This window comes from Odocoileus virginianus, chromosome 1 (genome assembly GCF_023699985.2).
Source record: "Odocoileus virginianus isolate 20LAN1187 ecotype Illinois chromosome 1, Ovbor_1.2, whole genome shotgun sequence".
In the NCBI taxonomy this organism is placed as follows: Eukaryota; Metazoa; Chordata; class Mammalia; order Artiodactyla; family Cervidae; genus Odocoileus; species Odocoileus virginianus.
Window position 1 is genome coordinate 85,617,062 of NC_069674.1, and position 24,122 is coordinate 85,641,183.

General features: G+C 36.0%; 1 protein-coding gene across 19 annotated transcripts in view; it reads right to left on the reverse strand.

Annotated features, from left to right (window-relative positions):
• HDAC9 (histone deacetylase 9) overlaps positions 1-24,122 on the reverse strand; it is a 972,671-nt gene that overhangs the window by 436,746 nt on the left and 511,803 nt on the right. For 16 of the 19 annotated variants that reach the window (XR_011488684.1, XM_070470395.1, XM_020901439.2 and 13 more), the window contains 2 exons: positions 4,901-5,142; positions 576-726 (listed from right to left, as the gene is read on the reverse strand). Coding sequence is in view for 18 of the 19 variants with exons in the window: in XM_070470395.1 (XP_070326496.1) it covers positions 576-726; positions 4,901-5,142 (393 nt within the window). In the remaining variant the exon portion in view is untranslated. Of the gene's footprint in view, positions 1-575; positions 727-4,900; positions 5,143-22,647; positions 22,670-24,122 lie in introns of those variants that run through there. The other 3 variants (XM_070470475.1, XM_070470385.1, XM_070470495.1) reach the window with 2 other exon arrangements.

A 24,122-nucleotide genomic window follows, 5' to 3' on the forward strand; every position in this document is an offset into this window, starting at 1 on the left:
CATTAAACAAATAAATAATGCTGACAATTTCAGTTCAAGTCATCACATTTCAAACCTTGCTACGACCTGATTTTGAACTGACCTCATGCAGGGGAATTATTTGGATCTGTCTCCCTCTTGTGGATAGTTTTTTTTTTTTTTTAAAACACAAGTTCTACTTTAAATCTTTCCAAAGTCTGGATACTTAAAAAGTAAATGAGACAAGGTTTGACTTATTAAAAAGCAATCACTACTTGAATGGGAAGAAGGTGGAGTAATGTGGAAGTAAGTTTATTATTAAACACAGTGGCATAGACATATTGCCTTAGCATAACGTTATTTTTAAGGTGCAAAATAAAAAATATTATCATCTTTGCCAAACAAGGTTAAGTTTACTTCCGAAGATGCCTGTAGACTGAATGCAGAGAGCTGACATGTGAATGTCAAAGCTTTACATTTGGGCCCATAATTTATTCTTTTACTTAAACACAGACAATTTTGACAAGTTTAATTCCACTCTTTATCAGGCTCCTTTCTGAATGACAGTCAGCTAAAGACGAGGGAAGAGATCCATCTTTTACCCTGGTGCCTCTTACTTTCTCGTCCTCTATCTTTGCCTCTGAGAGGAGGAAGCTGCTGTTCTCTGCGATGCCTCTCTACTTCCTGTTCTTGCCTCTGCTGCTCCAGTTTCTGCTCCTTTTCTAGCAGTTCTTGCTGCTGTTTTATGGCTAGAAGTTCCTGTTGCAACTTGCGAGAAGAGAAAGACATGAGAGTGTGCAATTTCTTTAGGCTTCATAGTCATCAATGACCAAAATCGAAATGTTATGAGCTTTTGGAACTTAGTTCTATTTACTTTACATTTTACCCCCCGCCTTTTTTTTTTTTTTGTATATTACTGAAATCTAAAGACAAGCAACTAATGCCATTGTTTTACTGTCATTAACAAGCACGTTTTTAGGTAGCTTCATTACCTATGCCGTCCTATCAGAATATTACCAAATTCACTCAGATCTTCAGTTCCTTGAGTGACTTTTCTTTGCGCATCTGAAATACATGACACAGCGAAGAAAGCCAGGAATTTCCCAGAAATCTGTTTTACCAAGTCCCTCAAAACATAAACAACTGAAATCTTAACTTCTTATACTAAGAAACAGTAGGAACATAATCAAACTGAGTAGAATGGTGAGACATGAATTACTTTGGGGAAAATACATCTGAAATAAAATGAAGGCTAAAAGTTTCAAAATCTTACAGAGAAGATTTTCAATAGATGAATACAATCCCTAAATGCACCACAAGCTATTTTCTCAAAATAGCAAAGTCTAATTAATTAGTTCACTCAGCATACAAAACTCCTCAGTTATAGACTGGTCAAGAAGAAATCACTTCCACAAGACTGCACTTTGATACACTACTGTTTGGCTGTTTGAATCCCTTGAATTCACTTCTAAATAATGCACAACATTATTAAGCATTATAAAGCATTCTTAAAAACCATTTGAGTTGTCAATTTTCTCAGACTATGAAACAGACATTGAGGAATAATCGTAAATGTGCCCACTGAGAAATAACTAGAGACTGACTTCTACCAGGCTCTGACCTTACTAGATATAAGATCTAGATAACTTAATAAGCTACTCAGAGCTTGGGTTCCTCAGATATAAGACAGAGAAATAATCTCTCTCATGCATTATGTTCAAAATGCATATGAAATTTAGGTTGCAAGTTTGAACAATATTAATTTTGCTTTGATACTAATGAAGTTAGTATAATTTGCTGTTTATATGAGACAGGTCCTAAGACTCTGAAATTTACATTGAAAAGTAACAGAAAAAAAATTATGTGGAATGGCATAAGAATTACTGTGGAGCAACAGGAAGCCAACTCTGCACGTCAAACATGATAGCTTCTCTCGTCCCAGGACATGGTTAGAAGCATTTCTGGTTTCCTTCCATATTACAATCTCTGGCATTTTGGATGTGCGCTACTAGTCTCTTAATAGTAATTCTCTTTTCTAACAAAAAAAATTCATAATTCTGCTTAAACGTTACCTTAAATGTTAGTTCTATACAGATGCTGGGGGTGGTCAAATTGATTTAGTGTGCCACCCAAAGCCCCAAAGGAAATGAATGTTAATCTCTCTTAGGCATCTAGAAAAGCACAGAATTTAATTTGCACAGCTACTATTCATTGCTGAGGACTGCAAGAATGAGGTTTTAAAAAAAATTCACTCCGCCAATTTCAGATGTTCTAGTCCAACACAGAGCCAGAATGAAGTAGCAGCTTTGGAGGCAGACAAGGCAAGATTACAAATCTTTACTGGCTATGTGACCCTGTAATGTGACCCTACAGTATTTCTCTGAGCCTCAGACTACTAGGTGGAAAAATGGGACAATAGCATCTAATTCAACAGATGTTGATTATGAAAGCCAAATTTTTAAAACACTAATATAAATAAGTAAAGCATCATGCTATATCTTTCTTATTAAAAAAAATAAAATAAATGAATGTTAAAAGCATCAACTTTTAGCCTTGTAATATATAATACAAAATAGTAAAGTTAAAAAGAAATTAAAGCAAAACACTTTAAACTTAAAAGGAAATTTTAAGTATGTCTTTAGTTTCTGAAAAAGCAACTTATTACTCTAGAAAATCATTCCAAAAACTAAGTTTTCCATTTAGCTATCTCAGAATCATTTTTCTCCCCCCTTTTCCAATATTTTCCAGATGTCAGTAAACCTGCTATATACTACTTTGGGGGCAACATAACAATTACCTACTTGCTACTATCTTTTGAGTAAAATCAAATTACTTTAAATTTTTAATATTGATCTTTACAACTATCAAAGGCATCAAACATAAATGAAAAGATGCATATGAAGCTGTAACTTATTAGTACTATCCAATATTCAGGGCAACATGGCTTGCATAACACAGCAAAATGAACTAGATAGCTATGTAAATCTTAAAGTATGGTGAAGAATATAAATTTTACTCATTCATCACTGCCATCTTAAGATGTCTAGAATGATTAAAGAAATGAATCTAGACATCACTGTTACTGTTTCAAAGGTCAAACTGAAATAATGTTTAAGAACCATTAAAAAAAAAAGTCTATAAACTAAATGAAGGTTTCCTACACTGCAAAATATAGCCATGATTCCATATGGGACTTAAAAATACTCATTCTTATTTTTAGGGTATCTTACAGATCAATTGATGCTTTTGAACTGTGCTGTTGGAGAAGACTCTCGATAGTCCCTTGGACTGCAAGGAGATCCAACCAGTCCATCCTAAAGGAGATCAGTCCTGGGTGTTCATTGGAAGGACTGATGCTGAAGCTGAAACTCCCAATACTTTGGCCACCTCATGCGAAGAGTTGACTCATTGGAAAAGACCCTGATGCTGGGAAGGATTGGGGGCAGGAGAAGGGCACGACAGAGGATGAGATGGCTGGATGGCATCACTGACTCAATGGACATGTGTTTGAGTAAACTCTGGGAGTTGGTGATAGACAGGGAGGCCTGGCGTGCTGCGATTCATGGGGTTGCAAAGAGTCGGACATGACTGAGTGACTGAACTGAACAGATCAATAATTGGAAGAGTTCTTTTAGTAAAGTTCTTTTAGTTAAAGGAAAAAAAATTTACCCTTTATATCAGATATCAAAGAGCTTTTTTTGAAAAATAAGATAAAATAGGCCTGCTGGCTAAGGAGTTACAAAACAAGGAACATAGGGAGGAAAAAGCACCTTGACCTTCTCAGACACTATAATAATCAGTACGGTAAAAGTTTATAATACTAACATAGATTAATCATCTATATTAACACCATGTAAATGTGTTTGTACTTGATATGCAAGTGAGTAAAAGATCAAGTGCCTATATATACACTATAATAAAATATGAAATAATATCACATTACTTTATTATAATAATACATTAACATAGTTGAGTCATTTTTTGAAGGAGTTGGAGATAAAAAACTTTATAATAAATAGTTGCTGCTTTATATTACTGTCATAATAAATTCAAAGTAAGCATCTATTAAGTCAGACCAAAATAGCTTTGTTTTAAATATCTTCATCAAGAAGTTGAAAGACATTTACAAATTAAACTGAAGTAATACTTATCTCTGATGATATAAGAGACTAAATAGATACAAACACATCTAGAATGATCTTAAAATAGTCAATCTCAAAAAATTCTGGGATATGGACATAATTCTCCCAGAATAACTTAATTAAATAACTTGGGTCTCAAATTATCAACTACTCCCAAAATTCTTTCCATAAATTCTTATCTAATCTACTAGACTTAAATAAAAACACTGAAAACATCTGTATCAGTTTCTTTATATATATAAAATTCTATCCAGCTTTTCATTATGTTATTTTTTTGTATGTATACATTATGAAGTCTTTTCCATAAGGAAGATTAGGGCATATCCAGGACATCTACTTATAGACCAAAGAAAAAAATTAAAAAAAATTAAGAAGGCTCTCTCTTCACATAAAATGATTTATTTATCCTCTCTGGTAAATAGTATATGTAGATTCTTTAGACACATAAAATGTGTCTCCTCAGGCTCATGGTTCTTCTTGATGGAGAGTAGATGTGGCAAATGGACAAAATTATGTAGAAGAGAATCTTAAAAAGGGTAAGAAGTTACTTTTCCCAGATATTGATGCTATAAACTAACTGATAAAGGAGTTGTAGAGGCCCCTCTCCAAGAAGCAAAGCAGGATTTCTGCCAGGATTCCTTTTACTTACCCTAGGTTTTCACTAGTACAAGCCCAGTTTCCTCCCAGCCATGAATCCATATCTTTTCAGAATGAAACCTCACCCCTGTGCCCCCTCTTATGCCCACGTTATGGCGCAGACTCCCAGAGCCAACAGTTGGAGACAAAGAAACGCTTGCTACCTTGATGTGCTCCTGAAGCTGAGCCTGGTGCTGCCGAGTCAAGTTCTCATGCTGCTTCTGGAACTCCGCGATCAAGAGCTGCTTCTGGATCTGCTGCTGCTGCTGGATGAGGAGCAGCTCCTGCTGCAGTTGCTTCTCGCGGACAACAGGGTCCACCACGGGCATCATCATCCTGAGGTCCGTTCTCAGGTCTAACGGCGAGATGGGCTCTAGGCCCACAGGAACCTCGGACTTCACATCGACTGGAGAAACCAACAAAACAGGAGGCGTGACAGAGGACAGAAGATTAGCACACTGATTTGGAAACAAATTAGAAATGAAAGACACTATACCCTACTAGATTTCTTTCAGTGCATCAATAAATTTAGTTCTGCTTTTTTACAAGGATGATAAAAAGGTCTTCTGTACATTAGATTTGATAAAATGCTGATTTTCAGCTAGCACTTTGTACTTTGCCATTAAATCTTTCACATTTCCCCTTTTCAAAGAGATGACTCCAAAGATTCACAGGTATCAAAGTTGTTCGTTTATAACACTTATTCTACTGGACCACTGGTCAAATTCAAGTTGACTTAAGACAAAAAATGCAACACTATTGAGGAAAAGATGTCATGTGATATTAGAAAACTTCTAACACAAACAAATTTGTACACTTACAAACATTTTTGTTTGTAATCAGAAGATACATTCCTTAAGAAGTAAAGCTTATAAAATAAAGAAGTAAAGCTTATAAAATAAAGAAGTAAAGCTTATAAAATAATGTATTTGTAGGGCTATGGAACTTAGCAAAGAAAAAGTACGAATATGCATACTAATATGTGGGAAATGGTGAGTAGAAAGCAAATACAGACCCAGTGTAGACAAAAGTCACCTAATTTTCAATTAAATAATTGGGAAATTTTTTTAAATTACGGGAACTGGAAAAACATGTATCTGTAAATGGACCTTGACATACAGGTTGCCAATTTCCAAACTCTGCTTTAATCTAAATGCCAGTTTCCATAACATATAAAAGGATGTGTTACCTTCTGAGTAACTGTGTTATCCTGAGTGTGTTATTTAAGTTCTCTGGGTTTCAGTTTCCTCACATGTAAAATGGAGATAATTACCATTAACAGTAACAACACAGAGTTGTTAAAATGATTAAATAAGATAATTCAAAGACTGACAACATACAGCATACTTCTCAATAAATGCTTTTTTAAATTATGTAAAAGTGGAATTTACTGTGTATTAGACTAAATCATGAAGACTGTGAGAATAACCAAACAAAAATATTAAGAGTAAATATGAAAATAAAATTGTGCATGGTTTCTATTAAATATTAGAAAATAAAAACACTAAAACTTATAGAAAATATTTAAGGCAAGAAAACAAATAGAGCTAAACAAATAAAAAATCCACCTTCACTAAAGTAAAGAAATGCAAATTTTAAATCAAAATAAGGCATCATTTTCTAATTATTAAGTATCATATTCCCCTGGAGAAGGGAATGGCTACTCCAGTATTCTTGCCTGGAGAATTTGATAGACAAGGGAACATATACATGATTCATATATATGCACACACGTATGTACAACAGGGCAAACATATGACCAAGCAGACAATTGTATACTGCAAGTGGCACTGCCAATCAGTTTAAAACTTCTGAAAAAGTGATACGTGATATCACAATTTGGTGATAGGTAGCAAGAGGAATTAAATATTTCTACCATTTGATTCAGGTTTGCCAACTCTTGGAATATATCTTAAGGAAATAAAATTAACACAGGAAGAAACAGTTCAATGTCATATTGTTAACTAAAGTATTATTATTTTAACTGAAATCACCAACTACAAGGAGATGTCTAGTAAAATATGTCACATCTATTTCATGGAAAATATGTAATCATTAAAAACAATGTTTATCGGAACAGGAAAAATGCTGTTACAACATTAAGTGAAAGAACAACAATAAAAGTGACATATACCCTATGATAACTCTTTAACTATAATTTAACTTAGTCAGTATACATTTATTGAGAACCTTAAATTCCCAAGTTGATTCTACATGTTTGGGTTTATTAGCAAAACAAAAAGACAAAAACATTCTCACCTTCATTGAGCATATATTCTACTGGAGATTTAATGGTATTAGTCTCTGAATTCTACTAGCTAAGACTGTAGAACAAAAGAAAGTTCTATTTTAGGTAGAAATATGAGTAATTGCCCCCTTTCTATTTTTTCATATTTTTACAATTGCATCTAATGCTCCGACTCCTACCCTGAGTAATTTAAATTTGCAGATCGCCAGTTGGAAACTATGAAGTTAATATTCCATGTGAATTTAAGAGTTATTTTCAGCAAGTCAAGAAAGGCTAACAGAAATTGTTAGTAGAAATTAAGGCTTCAAACACTAAATGAAATATTAATATCTTGCTTACCATGTGAATTGTGTGTACATAAAGGTTTGTGTGAAGAGGCATGACTGTGCACTGGTATGTGGGCAACCTGTTGTCAATCTTGGTTGACAACACTGGTGATTTTTCAACATACAGATCAGAAGAGTTTGCAGTTATTGTACTGACATGTCATTTTAATGAAAATGGGAAAATGATTTATTAATAAACCATAGTTTGGTGAACAATATTTCTAAAACATGGTATTTGCAAAAGAAAAAATATTAACTTTGACAAGTTTGAAACTAAGTGAGAATGAGGGCCTGTAAGAACTTTGGTCACACTGTCCAGTGTAGAACTGTCAATTAAGGCTCCGGAGTAACATGAGATTTTGAGTATTAATTTATGGAGGTGGCATTATTCCAATCAAAAGCAATGGCTGTTAATGATATACTTCATTTCTACACTGAAAAGGCCAGAATAAAGCCTCAGTATTTACATGGACGTCTCAATAAACATATTTAACCCTAAGAATGCAAAATGTAAAATTTCAGGAGGCCTGGGATCTCTCCTTGCTGGCATTCTTATTATCTGTAAACTATAATGATCAATTCCCCACTCCCCAAGAAAAGAAAACAAAAAAGATAAGGAGAAAAGAGTCCCAGAACTCTCTGATACAGCTAGTCTAAGACTCAAAGGGTAATTTGACTTCTTAACCTGCTATCCCAACAGAAATGATTGTGTCTAACTGCTTGCCTTTGTTCAGAGACTAATCACTAAATTGTGAAAAATCACCCTCAACTTACAAAAACTGCTCTTGATTATAAATAATTGCCCAAGACCGAGAGAAAGCGGCAGGCAAGATCCCAGTCTTTCATCCAATTTATTCAGCAGCAATCCACATTCCATTTGTCTAGACTAAATATAGCAGCGTTTATACAAGAAATCAATAGTGCTTGCAGAGAGGAGAGCAAAGGCATGAATATTTCATCAAACTCAGAGAGAAATGGCAATCAGCAAACTGATGGTTCTGTGTAGGTCATCTCTGGCCTGCTGGATCAGTTCCTGTTACTTGGACAATAGCTCATCTCTGTCTAATCATAATCATATCATAACCATTCTTTCTATTTTTAACATTAATTGCATTGTGGGTGACAAAGGCTCATCGTATTCCAAAAGGGAAGATGGATTTTTCTTACATCTTCGGTGACAGGCTAATAAGCCTCCCCAGGAACAATAATAGTAACACAATACCAGGGCTGAGTTTCAACAAGTTACAGTCACCTACACATCACAAAATATGAAAGAAAGGTCACTGTCAACAGCTGTTGTATTATCATAATTAGAAATAATCAACTTACAAGGAAAAAATAACAACCAGCTTTAACAATGAGGAAATGGAATCATCACTGTTCACAACATTTCTTGTCTAGGAGCATGCAAAGTCCTTACAAATTACTTAGAACAGGTGGCCAGGGATACATAAGTTAGAAGGAAGTTGATGATAACAAATAGTAGCATTAGCATTTGTTGTTGCTCAGTTGTGTCCGACTCTTTGACTGTTAGCTTACTTATGAGTGTGTGTGCCATGGACTGTAGCCTGTCAGGCTCCTCTGTCCATAGGATTTTCCAGGCAAGAATACTGGAGTGGGTTGCCATTCCCTTCTCCAGTGCATCTTCCTGACCCAGGGATCAAACCCAGGTCTGCTGCATTGCAGGCAAATTCTTTACCAACTGAGCCACCAGGGAACAAATCCAATTTTCTTTTTTATTGGCTGCACCATGGAGCATGTGGGATCTTAGTTCCCTGACCAGGTATCAAACTCCATCATCTCCTGCATTGGAAGTACAGTCTTAACCACTGGACTGCCAGGCAAGTCCTATCAAATCCTATTTTCTTAACAGATATAACTTTACGTGGACTCGCCCACTATTTGTCTGAGATTTCAAATACATGCCAAGATACACACACACACACACAGACACACACACACACACACATTATTATTCTAATACCAAATGCCCAGAAGGAACTTTTCCACATGTAAATTAACTAGTCTTATCACTCTACAAATTTCTACTCATTCTTTCCTCAGTGTCTTTCTCAATTATTCTTTGACAGTTATTCCTTCTTGTGTTTAGCATTTATCAACTCATGAAATTTTTAGAAATAGTTTTTAGTTTATTAAGAAACATGGACACAGAAGTTTCCATTTCAAAATATAAATCTCAGCTCATATAAATGTGTATGATAACTATATTTATTTAAGCAATACATATTCCTGTTCAGTTGTAATTAAATTTCTTTAACAAATACCTTTTTTTAAATACCAAGACCATTAAAAAGTTCAATCAAAGTACTGAGTTTTCTCAGTACTTTGGCATGTTGCTTAAACCTTCACTTTAGATGCTATCACTTATGGCACAGGTAAATAGGAAGAATCTTCTTATGTTCAGTGACAGGACTCTCTGGTTGCTTCTTTATCATCTGGCTTACAAACAAGAAGCCATCCATTTTAAGAATGTTTTAAGTGAATAACTTGCAAACCTCACGAATGGAAAAATTCTAAGAATGCAAATTTTGACCATTTACAACTATCACAACAATGGTTGAAGCCTGTTCATGCTGTTCCTCTGAATGAGATCCCGAAGCAGTGCAGTACAAAGCACAGGCTTTCACAAAAAGAAAATGGCATAGGGACAATCTCCCACCAATTCATATGTGTCAATTTAGTTAAAAGTTGAGACTTGAAAAACTGCGACAAAAATGGAACCATGTTTAACTACATATCTCAGTTAATACTCATAGTTACAGCAGTTATGCTAATATTCAGGACACCCCTTCCACTGCTACCCAGAGACAGTTTATGTGGAAATTAAGTTCTCATACCAAGAAATGGTTGACCAAAACCACTTGCAGGTGGACATATGAACAACAATTGCCAGATCTGGGGAAACAAATGTTGCTTTGATCATCTGTTCAGCTTCTTTTGTTCCTCCTTTCCTGCACAGAAATCTGTGAGAGTTTGGGCCTGCAGACTCCACCCATGGGAAAAGGCTGCCGGCTGTACCTTTTTGTGCTTTAAAATCAACCAGTCAAATATGTGGGCTTCTCAAGTAGTTCGGGGTTCAAAAAGAATGTGGAATAGCTCTCTCAGATATGTGTGATCTGACTCTTTTCAAAGTATAGCCTATAATAACAGTTTAAGTACATGGGAAACTCTGCAGGAATTTATATGAAACTTCATCAGGAAAAGGTATCTTTCATTAATATTTTCCTATTTGTTTCTTTTCTGCAGGCTTCACTAAGGCAGGCTGATCCTAGTAACATATGTCTACATGTATCCTGATGATACCAGGTCATTTATGAAAATGCTCAATACCAAGATGTTCACTGATGCTTATCTGTCACGTAGTGCCAGAAAAGACTGCTACTTGCTCTGCATAGTATGTACTGCCATGTCCTGCCATTTCTGTACTGTCTGGCCAAACCAAAATTAATAAGGAATAACACTGACACCCACTGCCAATTAGGAAGTTATCTGGTTTACTGTGCCTTAAACTCTTTGTATGCACATACACAATTCTATTGATCACCTGGTCAGCTAACTCAAGTATTAAAATACAATTTTCACTGTGAGCCTTCTTGAAAAGAAATTGGAGAGGTCTTGGAAAATGGATGGAAGAACGTCTGCAAGTAGCACTTACAGTCTTTGTCATATTAATGCAACTTCACATGTAGGATGTCAATTCCACCCCGAAGAATGTTAAACTTTGCTCTGGCACAGCAATGGGGGATTACCTAAGCTTTTGTGATTCTAGCTTCACTGCCCCTTTCTCATTATTGATTACACTGATCACAAAGACAGTTTTTCTGGTAGAGTCTGTGGGCTTTGGGAAACAAATAGAAGAACTTAAAATTTTCCTTCCTTCGACTCCATAAAGCTGATTTAAATTCATTTAAACCACCCTGAACCTTAAAGAAGGCTGAGTGCTGAAGAGCTGATGCTTTTGAACTGTGGTGTTGGAGAAGACTCTTGAGAGTCCCTTGGACTGCAAGGAAATCAAACCAGTCCATCCTAAAGGAAATCAAGTCTGAATATTCATTGGAAGGACTGATGCTGAAGCTGAAGCTCTGATACTTTGGCCACCTGATGCAAAGAGCCAACCCATTGGAAAAGACCTTGATGTTGGAAAAAATTGAAGGCAGGAGAAGAAAGGGACGACAGAGGGCAAGATAGTTGGATGGCACCACTAACATGGACGTGTGTGTGAGCAAGCTCCAGGAGACGCTGAAGGACAGGGAAGTCTGGCGTGCTGCAATCATAGGGTCGCAGAGTCAGATATGACCGAGCAACTGCACAACAGCAACAAAATCACCTTGATATCTCCGTTTCTGAAATCCCACTACCCCTTCATAACCCATTTCTTTTAACATTGATTTGGAACCAAAGCAATTCAACTTTGTAATTTTATGAACATTTTTATGCTTTATATCTTGTTGGTTATTTTTGCTGCTGTTGTTCATCGTCTATCGCTCCCTTCTCTTTCGGCCTTCAATTTTTCCCAGCATCAAGGTCTTTTCCAGTGAGTCAGCTCTTCTCATTAGGTGGCCAAAGTAAGTCCTTCCAATGAATACCCAGAGTTGATTTCCTTTAGAATTGACTGGTTTGATCTCCTTGCAGTCCAAGGGACTCTCAAAAATCTTCTCGAGCACCACAATTTGAAGGCACCAATTCTTCAGTATGCAACCTTTTCATGGTCCAACACTCACATCTATACATGACTACTTGAAAATCCACAGCTTTGAACCTATGGACCTTTGTTGGAAGTGATGTCTCTGCTTTTTAATACACTGTCTAGGTTTGTCATAACTTTCCTTCCAAGGAGCAAGTATCTTTTAATTTCATGGCTGCAGTCACCATCTGCAGAGACTTTGGGGCCCAAGAAAAGAAAATCTGTAACTGCTTCCACTTTTCCCCCATCTATCTGCCATGAAATGATGGGACCAAATACCATGGTCTTAGTTTTTTGAATGTTGAGTTTGAAGCCAGCTTTTTCACCCTTAATGAGAGGCTCTTAGCTCCTCTCCACTTTCTGCCATTAGAGTGGTATCATCTGCATATCTGAGGTTGCTGATATTTCTCGTGGCAATCTTGATTCCAGCTTGTGATTCCATCCTGGCATTTCACATGATGTACTCTGCAGAGAAGTGAAATAAGCAAGGTGATAATACAGAACCTTATCATATTCCTTTCCCAATTTGAATCAGTCAGTTGTTCTATGGCCGGTTCTAAGTATTGCTCTTAACCCACATACCCGTTTCTCAGGAGACAGGTAAGGTGGTCTGATACTCCCATCTCTTTAAGAATTTTCCAAAGTTTGTTTTGATCTACATTGTCAAAGGCTACAGTAGATGTTTTTCTTGAACTCCCTTTCTTTCTCCATGATCCAACAAATGTTGGCAATTTGATCTCTGGTTCCTCTGCCTCTTTGAAACCCAGCTTGTACATCTGGAAGTTCTCAGTTCATGTATGTGCTAAAGCCCAGTTTGAAGGATTTTGAGCATAACCTTGATAGCATGTGAAATAAGTGTAATTGTAAGGTAGTTTGTAAATTCTTTGGCATTGTCCTTCTTTGGGACTGGAATGAAAACTGACTTTTTCCAGTCCTGTGCCACTGCTGAGTTTTTCAAATTTGCTGACATCTTTCTTTGGAGTTGTTCTAGAAGGTCTTGTAGGTCTTCATAAAACCAGTCAGCTTCAGCTTCTTTGATATGAGTGGTTGGGGCATAGCATAGGCTTGGATTACTGTGATATTGAAAGATTCTTCTTGGAAATGAGCCAAGACCATTCTGTCACTTTGAGACTGCACCCAAGTACTGCATTTCGGATTTTTCTGTTGACTATGAGGGCTGCTCCATTTCTTCTAAGGGATTCTTGCCCATAGTAGTAGACATAATGGTCATCTGAATTAAATATGCCCATTTTTGTCATTTTAGTTCACTAATTCCTAAGATGTCAATGTTTACTCTTGACATCTCCTACTGGGCCATGTCCAGTTTACCTTGATTAATGGACCTAATATTCCAGGGTTCTATGCAATATTGTTCTTGACAGCATCAACCTTTACTTTCACCACCAGACACATCCACAGTTGAGCATCAATCCTGCTTTGGCCCAGCCTCTTCATTCTTCCTGCACTTATCAGCAATTCCCCTCCGCTCTTCCAAACTGGACACTTTCCAACAGGGGGCGCTCATCTTTCAGTTCCATATCTTTTTCCTTTCATACTGTTCATGGATTCTTGTGGCAAGAATGCTGGAGGAGTTTGCCATCCCCTCCTCAATGGACCACATTTTGTCAGAACTCTTCACTATGATCCATCCATCTTGGGTGGATGCACAGCATGGCCTATAACTTCACTGAGTTATGCAAGCACCTTCACCAAAACAAGGTTGTGATCCATGAAGGGGTTTATTATATCATAGCATAAGGCTAACAGAGAGCTGGTCCAAGCCTGATGCCTGTTTATATCTTGTCCTTCTAGTTCTTTGCCTCAATAATTATATTCCAGAATAAATTCTTAAGTATAATGTAGTTAATACTATCTAAAGAGAGTATCAGACTGTTTAGGGCTGTATGTATCTAAAATAACATTAAAATCACTATTCTTATAGTATTATCAGGTTGACATATGACTTTTCATTTATACCTTTATTCAGTGAATATTTGTAAAGCCATATTAAATGCCAGAACAGATTTTAATCAACAAGAGAAGGGACTGAACTCATGTGCTTCCAAGAACTCATGTGCTTATGCACATCAACCCATAAATCAATGTATAAAACATGATGCATTAAATGCAATGATATTGATGCTCCAGAATCCTACCTGGACCCTCTTCTATTTTTTCTCCAGGACTCTCAATGGAGATATTAATATTTTCCTTTCCAGGGATTTATTTGCTTTCTATATGGTGACATTCTCCAGCCTAACATCTATTCTAAAATTGCCACCGATAATATGTATAAGTAAGTCACAGTTCAAAAGCATCAATTCTTCAGTGCTCAGTTTTCTTTGTAGTCCAATTCTCACATCCATACATGACTACTGGAAAAACCACAGCTTTGACTAGATGGATCTTTGTTGGCAAAGTGTCTCTCTGCTTTTTAATATGCTGTCTAGGTTTGTCATAGCTTTTCTTCCAAGGAGTAGGCGTCTTTTAATTTCATGGCTGCAGTCAACCATCTGCAGTGATTTTGGAGCCCCCCAAAATAAAGTCTCTCACTGTTTCCACTCTTTCCCCGTCTACTTGCCATGAAGTGATGAGAATGGATGCCATAATCTTAGTTTTCTGAATGTTGAGTTTTAAGTCAACTTTTTCACTCTCCTCTTTCACTTTCATCAAGAGGCTCTTTAGTTCTTCTTTGCTTTCTGCCATAAGGGTGGCGTCATCTGTGCTTCTGAGGTTACTGATATTTCTCCCAGCAATCTTGATTACAGCTTGTGCTTCATCCAGCCCAGCATTTCGCATGATGTACTCTGCATATAAGTTAAATAAGCAGGGTGACAATATACAGTCTTGACATACTCCTTTTCCTATTTGGATCCAGTCTGGTGCTCCATGTCCAGTTCTAAGTGTTGCTTCTTTACCTGCATACAGATTTCTCAGGAGGCAGGTAAGATGGTCTGGTATTCCCATCTCTTGAAGAATTCTCCACAGCTTGCTGCGATCCACACAGTCAAAGGCTTTGGTATGGTCGATAGAGCAGAGGTATTACTGGTGCTGTCCATGTAGCTGTCTCATGAGGCTTTTTCTCCAGTAACTCTGATCTCAGTTTGTGCCCCCAGAGAACACGATAGTGATATCTGACTCCTCTTTTCCCTCTAGATTATCCATACAGAATCAACATAAATAACTTTTTCCACTCTTAAATATTTTTTAAATTCTTCAAGCGCTCTCTACTATCACTGCCTATCTTATGAAAGCAGTCTTCTGTCACCTTCCTGAATAATACCTATCAGTGTAACCCCAATCTTTAACATGATGTCTATGATATGCTTTCCTCCCTTCATTTGAGTCACAACAATATTCTTTCAGTCCTTAAACACATCATGCTCTCTGATGTCTCCGAGATTTCTCATACAAACATTACCTCTTTCTGAATTCCAATCCCACCCCATCCCATTTTTCTACACAGATTCTTACTTATCCTTCATATCTTAGCTAAAAATGATTTGATGTAGGATCTCTTTCTGCATCTTATTGTATTTTCTCATTAAAGTTTTCAGCTCATTTCATAACATTTGTTTGACTCCCTTCACCATTATTCTAAGTTCCATGAGAAGAGGAATGAAAGTTTCAGTGCCTGGTATAGCATAAAACCATGGTAATGCCTCAGTGCATACCTGAAATGAATGAAGGAATAAACGAATGAGTGATGGTGATGAATCATATGGCGACAAACCTAGAAATACACATGCACATACACATATACACGTATCCAATTAAAATCCTAGAGCAATTACTTATTAGGTCCTCTTGACTATCTGAATTCTGATAAATATTGACTGCTTAAATTATTGACAAGTGAATGAGTTTCTTGCAAAAGTGATTATGTATTTGAAAAAATCAATCTCAAAACTTTTTCCATCTAAGGTGTCGTTTCACATTTCCCAGACACCAAAGTATCTCTTAACATTCAGTGTGCTAACAGATTAGAACCACCAAAGTGAGCTAGAAAACCACTGAGTGAAAAAAACTTACCCATTCATGCTGTTAGCATCAGCAGACTACAATCTTGAATTATCTAAACAGTAATGCCTAATTCATGAATGATCATCCCATGAGAAAATCATACCACTGAAACTATTGATATATACAGAATCATCTCAGTCTTGGAAAGAATATTTTTTTCTTAAAGAAAATAAATTAATAAATTTGAATGTGGCTAACATAAAAAATGGGAAATGGGAAAACAAGTAATACAACCTCAGTTGGATGACAGTTTTTCCTAAATTTCACTTTAGTGATAAAAATAAATATTCTTAGCTTATTTTCCACTGGTGATATTTATGATTGCATCATAACAACTGATTAGAATTAGTAATCAAATTTGAAAAAAATAATTTTTATAACATGAATTATTTAAATTGATTAGACCAGAAATATAATTCTCCCTCATAGTGATTGTTCAAGTTACACATGTCTACAGTTCCTTTAAGGTGCACTAATACACGGCATAAATGAAAAGAAAATAAATGCAAGAAGTAATCTGAGCTTTGATTTACTATTCTCTTATTTCCCAGGGGTCTGAATAGGAAACAAAAATAACCACAAATGACTAAAATATCAGTAGGCCTTGAAATATCAACATTTAAGCTTAAGAAAGCTAATTTTTTAATCAAAGCCTTACTATTTTGATTTACTTAATTCAAATTCCCTCTCTGCAAATATGCCTTTGAATTAAGCAGTCATAACAAACCATAACACCAACATGAATTGCCAACTCATTTGTAATACCCACTTAGTTCTAATGTATCACAGCATTTGCTAGTTCTTTACTATTTGAGAACCAAGTAAAAGCTTCATTGAACTTCTTGAAGTATGGAAGCAAAATCAAACCAATTTATATGACTTCAAGGTAACAGGAGCTAAGAGCCTAATCCATGTTATTGAGATAAAAGATGGATTAGATATGATGATACCTATAAATGAGACTCAGTAGATGAGAAATCTTAGTGTTTTAAAATAGGTAATACAAGTACTGAACTAAAAAGTGTTACTTATTCAGACATATGGGCTTCCCAGGTGAAGTGGTAACGAACCCTTCTGTCAATGGAAGAGACATAAGAGACATAGGGGTATATCCCTGGGTGGGGAAGACCCCCTGGAGGAGGGCATAGCAACCCACTACAGTATTACTGCCTGGAAAATCCCATAGACAGAGGAGCCAGGCAGGCTACAGTCCATGGGGTCACAGAGAGTTGAACACGACTGAAGTGACTTAACACACACGCAAAGCATTCATACCACTCATCACCTGGGAAGTATAGCGAACTGACTTCTGTAAGAACTACAATGAAGGTGGGATAAACGGTCTCCTCCATATTTTTTTCTACAACTTGCATTTTCTTCTAGGTTAGAGACAAGTACTAAATTACTATTATTTGCAAATGGCTAACACAACTTCCTTCTCAGTATGAGAGCTTAAAATTTGAGGCAGGGCATTACCCTCTAACTACAGAAGTCAGTTCATCATCTGACATGTAATGCAAGCTTAATAAATAGTAGTTGCATAAATGATTCTCTCAGCAGATACCCCTCTCTAACCCCTCTCAAACACCCTTTTTGAACAAAGTACATTTGTTTATTCAGCAAATAAACTTTTTTCAAAGAATATGTTCCCTCCCTTCTATCAGTAACTATTGTTTGCAGAAGTATGTAACCATGTTCTGTTCCAAAAGAAAAACAGAACTTTTGCTGGTCCTTGTGTCCTGCCAGCAAGAAACAATTTGCCTTTAACCAAAAAATAAAAACTCCAGTATTTTCTGAAAGTTTAAATGCTTAATATATTTAAGACAACAGCATATATTAAACAGTGCAGGAAAATCTGAAGAAAAAAAGAGCAGACGTGCCATGCATGATGTTTCTCTCATTTTCCTCTTTGATTTAAATCATGTCTTTTCCTTTTCTACTGTCTAATTTTTGATCTTGCATAATGGGACTAGAACTTCAACCAATGTACTTTCGCACCCCCCGCCACCATCTTCTCCAGATCTCAGTTGTTTCCTAAGTTCCCAGGAAATCTTTATTGCAAATCTAAAGTCTTAAAGTCCCATTAAACCCTTCTAATATAGGATTGCACACTTTTAAAACATGGAAACATTTCTTTAAACAGCTGAACACTTTCTTCAAATAAAAACTTATGAATAGTCCCTACGTATAAAACCAGCACTAGTGCAACTGTTAAGGAAGAACCAGTGTCCCACCCACTCACTTCCTCCCCAGTCCCTTTCCCTGGGAATCCAGACTCCATGGAATTCAGTTTAAAAAACACTGTTCTAATGGCATTATTTCTGTACTTGCTAAACTCAAATCAGCCAAATTACATTAGTTCTCTTTCAAAGAAAAATGCATTACTGTTTCATGGTACTATGAGAATTTGGAAAGTATGGTTTGGAAATAATAAACTTTCACTTTATACATACAATTTGGGGATAAAAGTCAATGCTAAAAAATAAAAATTCATCTTATATTGCACAATTTCAACCCTATCCAGGCAAATGCACTGGCATCTGTGTATATGTTATTGCCACATGGTGGCACCACTTTTGCTCATAAGTAGAAATACCCACTATTCTTTGTCAGGAAGTGCTTTGGATATGAGTTTTTAAATAATTATGAGAACTTGCTACTATGCAAAGTTCTCCGGACTTGGGCATTTTAAACACATGTGACTTCCCTATGCTGACTCCAAATTTGGTTTTCTAAACTTGGGTAAGAACAAAGATTAGTACCATACTGTTGATTGGTCTGCAGAGTTGTTTTAATTTAAATTATGGAGCCAACATCAATATAACACTTACTATGTGTCATGTACTGATCTGAGTGCTTTTAAAGAAATGTTAACTCATCTATCCTCCTTTACACTATGAGGTTGTGCTATCTGGTAACCTAAGGGTAGACATAATTATGAGCCTCATTTCACATATGAGGAAAATGTAGGCCACCGAGGAAATTGGCCAAGGTCACAGGGCTACTTGGTGATGCAACAGGAATTAGAACATACACCATCCAGCTGTGGAGTCTATGGCCTTAGCCACTCCACTATTATTCTTCTTGAGTTCTACAAAACAGGTATCCAATTTAATTTGCACAGTTCACCTTGAAGTGTGCCTTGATGTAAATGAGAACGAAAAGTTTTTTCTAAAATAATATAACATATTTCTTCGAGGTAAAAGGAAAGCACTTGCTTGTAACTGCCAACATACACCACAGAGAGATGTGTTACGGAACACATTTCCACAGATTCTGACACACTGGTGACTTCTCAGGTGTTTCAATGCTCTCTTTAGAAACGATTCTGTATTTAGGAACTTAATTTAGTATTTCGCACTTTTATCTATAGGAATTTCTGTTAAGACAGTTTTTAAAAATTCATCTTACTCTCTAATCTGAAGTCTACTAACTCACAGGTAGACTGATTAATAATGAAGTTATCATGAGTACTTGACTAGCTAAATCCCATTGGATTGTTTCATGAAGAGATAGTGAATCATATTAACTGTAAACTGAAAATGAGACTTAAATGTACTATTCATAAATTTTTAGATTACTTTTTTAATTGAAGAAGGAAACTAGCAACAAAAAGAAAGAGGCAGCTGTTTTTTGACAGTATGAGAAAAGATTTGACAGGATAGACTGTGGCGGTTTATTTTTCCTTATTTCAGAGCTTTTCTGGTTCATGATTCCCTGTGAATTATAAAATATGGTCACTAGCCATTAAGGCACAACTTATTAGGTAAGTGAAAGGATCTACTACCTCAGAGAAGAGCCTCAAGTTGTCAGAATAATCTAATTTTTTAACACATATAAAGAGAAATCAATGTGACAGTATATGTGCCTTAATTAAAGACATTCATAATTTGGCATAAGAAAATGTAATAATTTTTCTCTTCTGTTTAATTAGACTGTCATTAAAATTTCTATTTCTGGTAGAACTCATAGTATCTGATTATAGAAATAGGCTGTATTCAGAGAACTGTCAGTATTACAGAATACTTCTCAATATTTTAAGCACAGCTTGAGATAATCAGTCTACAATTTAAAGTAGCATAATTTACACAAACAAAAGTATAAGAAATAATTTAAAGCATTAAAAGGGAACAGAATTCTATAGAGCTGGGGGTAAGCAAACCCTGGCCCATGGGCCAAATCCAGCCTGCCTCCTGTCTTTCTGCTTGCTATTTAATACCTATGAATGATTTTCACATTCTTAAATGATTCTTAAAATGAAAAACATTTCATGACATGTGAAAATTACATGAAATTTCAGTTTTCAACACAGTCACTTCCATCCAGTTATGTATTGTCTATGGCAACCTTCACACCACAAAGGCAGAGTTGAGTGTGACAGAGGCAGAACAGGCTGTGAAGCCTCAAATAATTATTATCTACGCTGACTGAAAAAGTCTGCCCAACCTTACGGCAAAGAATCTACATCTATCTAGAGATCACATACAGTGATCTCTCCCATCAACAGTCAGGTGCCTAAGCCATCTCTCTTCTCTCTAGTCCACCGGCGTAATGTACAAGGTTAGAAATTAACATAATTTAGCTTATCTAAGTGTCGGTCACTCAGTCATGTCTGATTTTTGTGACCCCCTGGACTGTAGCCCACCAGGTTCCTCCACCCATGGGATTTTCCAGGCAAGAATATCGGAGTGGGTAGCCATTTCCTTCTCCAGGGGATCTTCTCAACCCAGGGATCAAATCCAAGTCTCCTGCATTGCGGGCAGACTCTTTACTGTCTGAGTCACCAGCAAAGTGCAGTTTATTTAAAATAAAACATCATTAGGAAGAAGATGATACTGACAAGGAACATTCCATGTAAAAGTACCTTTAAGTATTTTTATTGGACTAACATATTAGTTTCAGGCTTTGTTGCTTGCTCTTTGCATTAAACAGTAATCTAGCAAACAAAAATATAAATAAGAACAATGGCATTTTAAAGTCAGGAATGGATGCTGAGCACTAGCTACAATTTTTGGATGGATTTTTAAATTTAAGACAGCAGCCTTATTATTCCCATTTTACAGGCAAGGATAATGAACACTAGACAGGTGAGAATGAAAATTCTAACTTACTTAAAAGCATGGTAAATATTAACTTTGAATGATGCTAAATGGATGTCATTTTATCATATTCCATATTAAAGATTCAGATGGTTTCTCTTTGTAACTTACCTCTTTCCCATGAGGCAGAGGTAACATATTCTGCATGTTAGAAGGCAGATCTAGAACAAATATTTGCTCAATTGAAATTACTTTTACTAAACTAAGAAAAGGACACAGACTGCTTCCATCTGTGTAGCAGCTGATATGTGATTCCTCATATCACACACACACACACACACACACACACAGCCAGTATATCTTACAGAAATCAACATGTGAACATTTGAATGAGTTTAGGAAAGGAGTGTTTAGAAATTATAGGATATTGTGTTTACTTGATATTAAAATTTTTGTTAATAATGTGTGGGTTGATTTAACTTGTGTTGAATATTTTAAAACCTTGAGGTTTCAAAGAAACATCACAAGTACCTCAAATCTATGATAATACTACTACAAGGTTGGCTATTATATCCTTGTGATAGATCTTTAGCCAAACCACTAAAGAAATTTGGTGCCTCAAACAAAATAGACCCAGTAGTTAGGCACTGGAAGAAAAAAATAACTTATGGAAAAAAAAAGTTACTCAAATGTCCTTCCAGATATTAATGTAATTTTAAATTAATCTAACCCAAGATTATAGGAAATACACTGCTAATCATAGAGTTTTACGAAGCCATTCTGAATCCAATGGCTTCAATTTTATTTTCCACAGGATTTATAATATAACTTAGATCAAATGAGCTGAGATTCAACAGCTTGACAGCTCATTTATTATACAAAATTTTAAGTTCTACTTTTTTTTTTTTTACATTCTGTAAGTCAATGGTTTGGTATCTGTAATCCTTCAAATTAAAAACAAAACTAAATATTACCTTGGTTAAACAGAAAAAACCAAGAGATAACAAAACACAGATGAAAATTTTCTTTATCCTAAGAGAAAGCACTTTTATAGAAGTTATTTAGGTTTCCTCTCCCTATTGGGAAGGAGGGAGAGAAAAGGAGACAGGACCTCCTGTGAGGCCTTAGGTCAGTGAGGAAATTCAACCTGCCGCGTTAAGCACACCTCTCTTAAGATTTCTGTAGGCCATTCAGTTGGGTTTACTCCTCTCAAGGTAAATTTGGCAGGATGCAAGATTTAGTCAAGCCAAGGTTTAGAAATTTCTAGGCATGTCTGGATAACAGGTGGGGCTGGCACAATAGGTGTCTATTTGCATAAATGACTAAGGTACCTCCTAAGAAAATCTCATTTTCAGCAAAGAGGAAGCCAGACCTGACACACTTGACCTGATAATCAAGTCTCGGGCTTGAGGGATTCTGATTCTCAACACAAGGTGCATCCCTCCACTATCCACTCTCACCTCCAGGTCTCAGGGTACAAAACTAGTTCCCTCCTTCTATGCTGCTCTGATAATGCTTTCACCAAACTCATCAGGAAAATCAAACTTATAAAACCAAGTCTTAGTCTTACTTGATTCTCACAGTCATGGGACACAGCTGTTGCAGAGAATAAATAAATGAATCAATTTATCAGTCCATCTTCTTTCTGGCTAATACACAAGATCCTGCCAAAGGAGAGAAGTAGAACATGGCAGAAAGAAAACTGAGTGCCTGGTTCAAATCTTCATCACTCCACTTCCATGGGCCTTGGGTTCCTCATGTATGAGGCCTAAGTAACGATTCTCAAGGCTTGTCCTAGTGTCAAGGCTATACTCTCCCAACCCACTATATATATATATATGTGTGTGTGTGTGTGTGTGTGTGTGTGTGTGTACATGTATCATATATATGTATGTATATAGTATGTATATATATATATATTTACAATACATATATATATATGATATGTATTAGTCTCTATTAGAAAGTCTATCTCATGAGAAAGACAATTCCAGATGACTTCATTGATCTTTCTGGGAAAATCAATAAACAGTAGGGCAGGGTCTAACCACAGAGAAAGCAAGGAGACCTAGGAGGAAAGAGAGGAATACTTACCAAGCAGAAGAGAATGGCAGGGAATGGAAAGCAGGGAGTCTTTTAGATAAGGTTTATCTAATTAAAAACTATCCTAGGGCAGGTTTTATCTGATATATAAAACTCAATTATGGTCAAAATTAATCTATTCCCTGATTGTGGTGTATGAAAAATTTTTCTCAAACCTCTCATTATAAACAGCAAAGCACACAGTCCATTTTCCATTTCAAAGAACATATTTAACTTTTCTATGTGTTTTTCTTCAATGAGGTATATATAGTGAACACAAGCATTTATATTTTGTTATTAATCTCTTATGAAAATAAGAATAAACATTTTTCTCACAAAGTGCTACCACAGAGCAACACAAGACTCAATTTGACAAAAATAAGAAATATTATTCTGATCCCATGAAATGTAATGGATGTTCAAAGGCACTGACTTTGCTTAATAAGGTAATAGAAAATTGCCAGTAATTAGGAAGAACAAAATCAACTAAAGTTGAAAAGTAAAACTGAAAAAAAAACTTACCCACAACTTAAGTACTTTAGAATGCCTTTTTTTTTCTTTTTCGTTAATGTATAAAAATAACATAACTTGCAAAGAGCTATACAAGTAAAATTACAGCCACATCATCAATCTACTATTTTTATTATTTCAGGGTATTTAGATATGCACTAAGTCCTGTGTGTGTGTGTGTGCTTTTTTTTGTCTAAAAGAATAGTCATCTTTTGCTTTTCTTTTGTTTTTCTTCCTGTACAGAAGTACCCTAACTATCCGAGGCATTTGGTTCTGTTCAATAGCTAAAGAACTCTTTTTTCCTTCCTCTCTCTAATTTGGCTTCAAGTCAATGCTGTTTTTCTCATTCCAACTGTTTTGGACATATGCTGGCCCAACTAACAATGGTAAACACAGCAAGCTGTCTCTGATATGGTGCTGATTAAGTCATCTTGTGAGCAAGCAGAGTTTGGA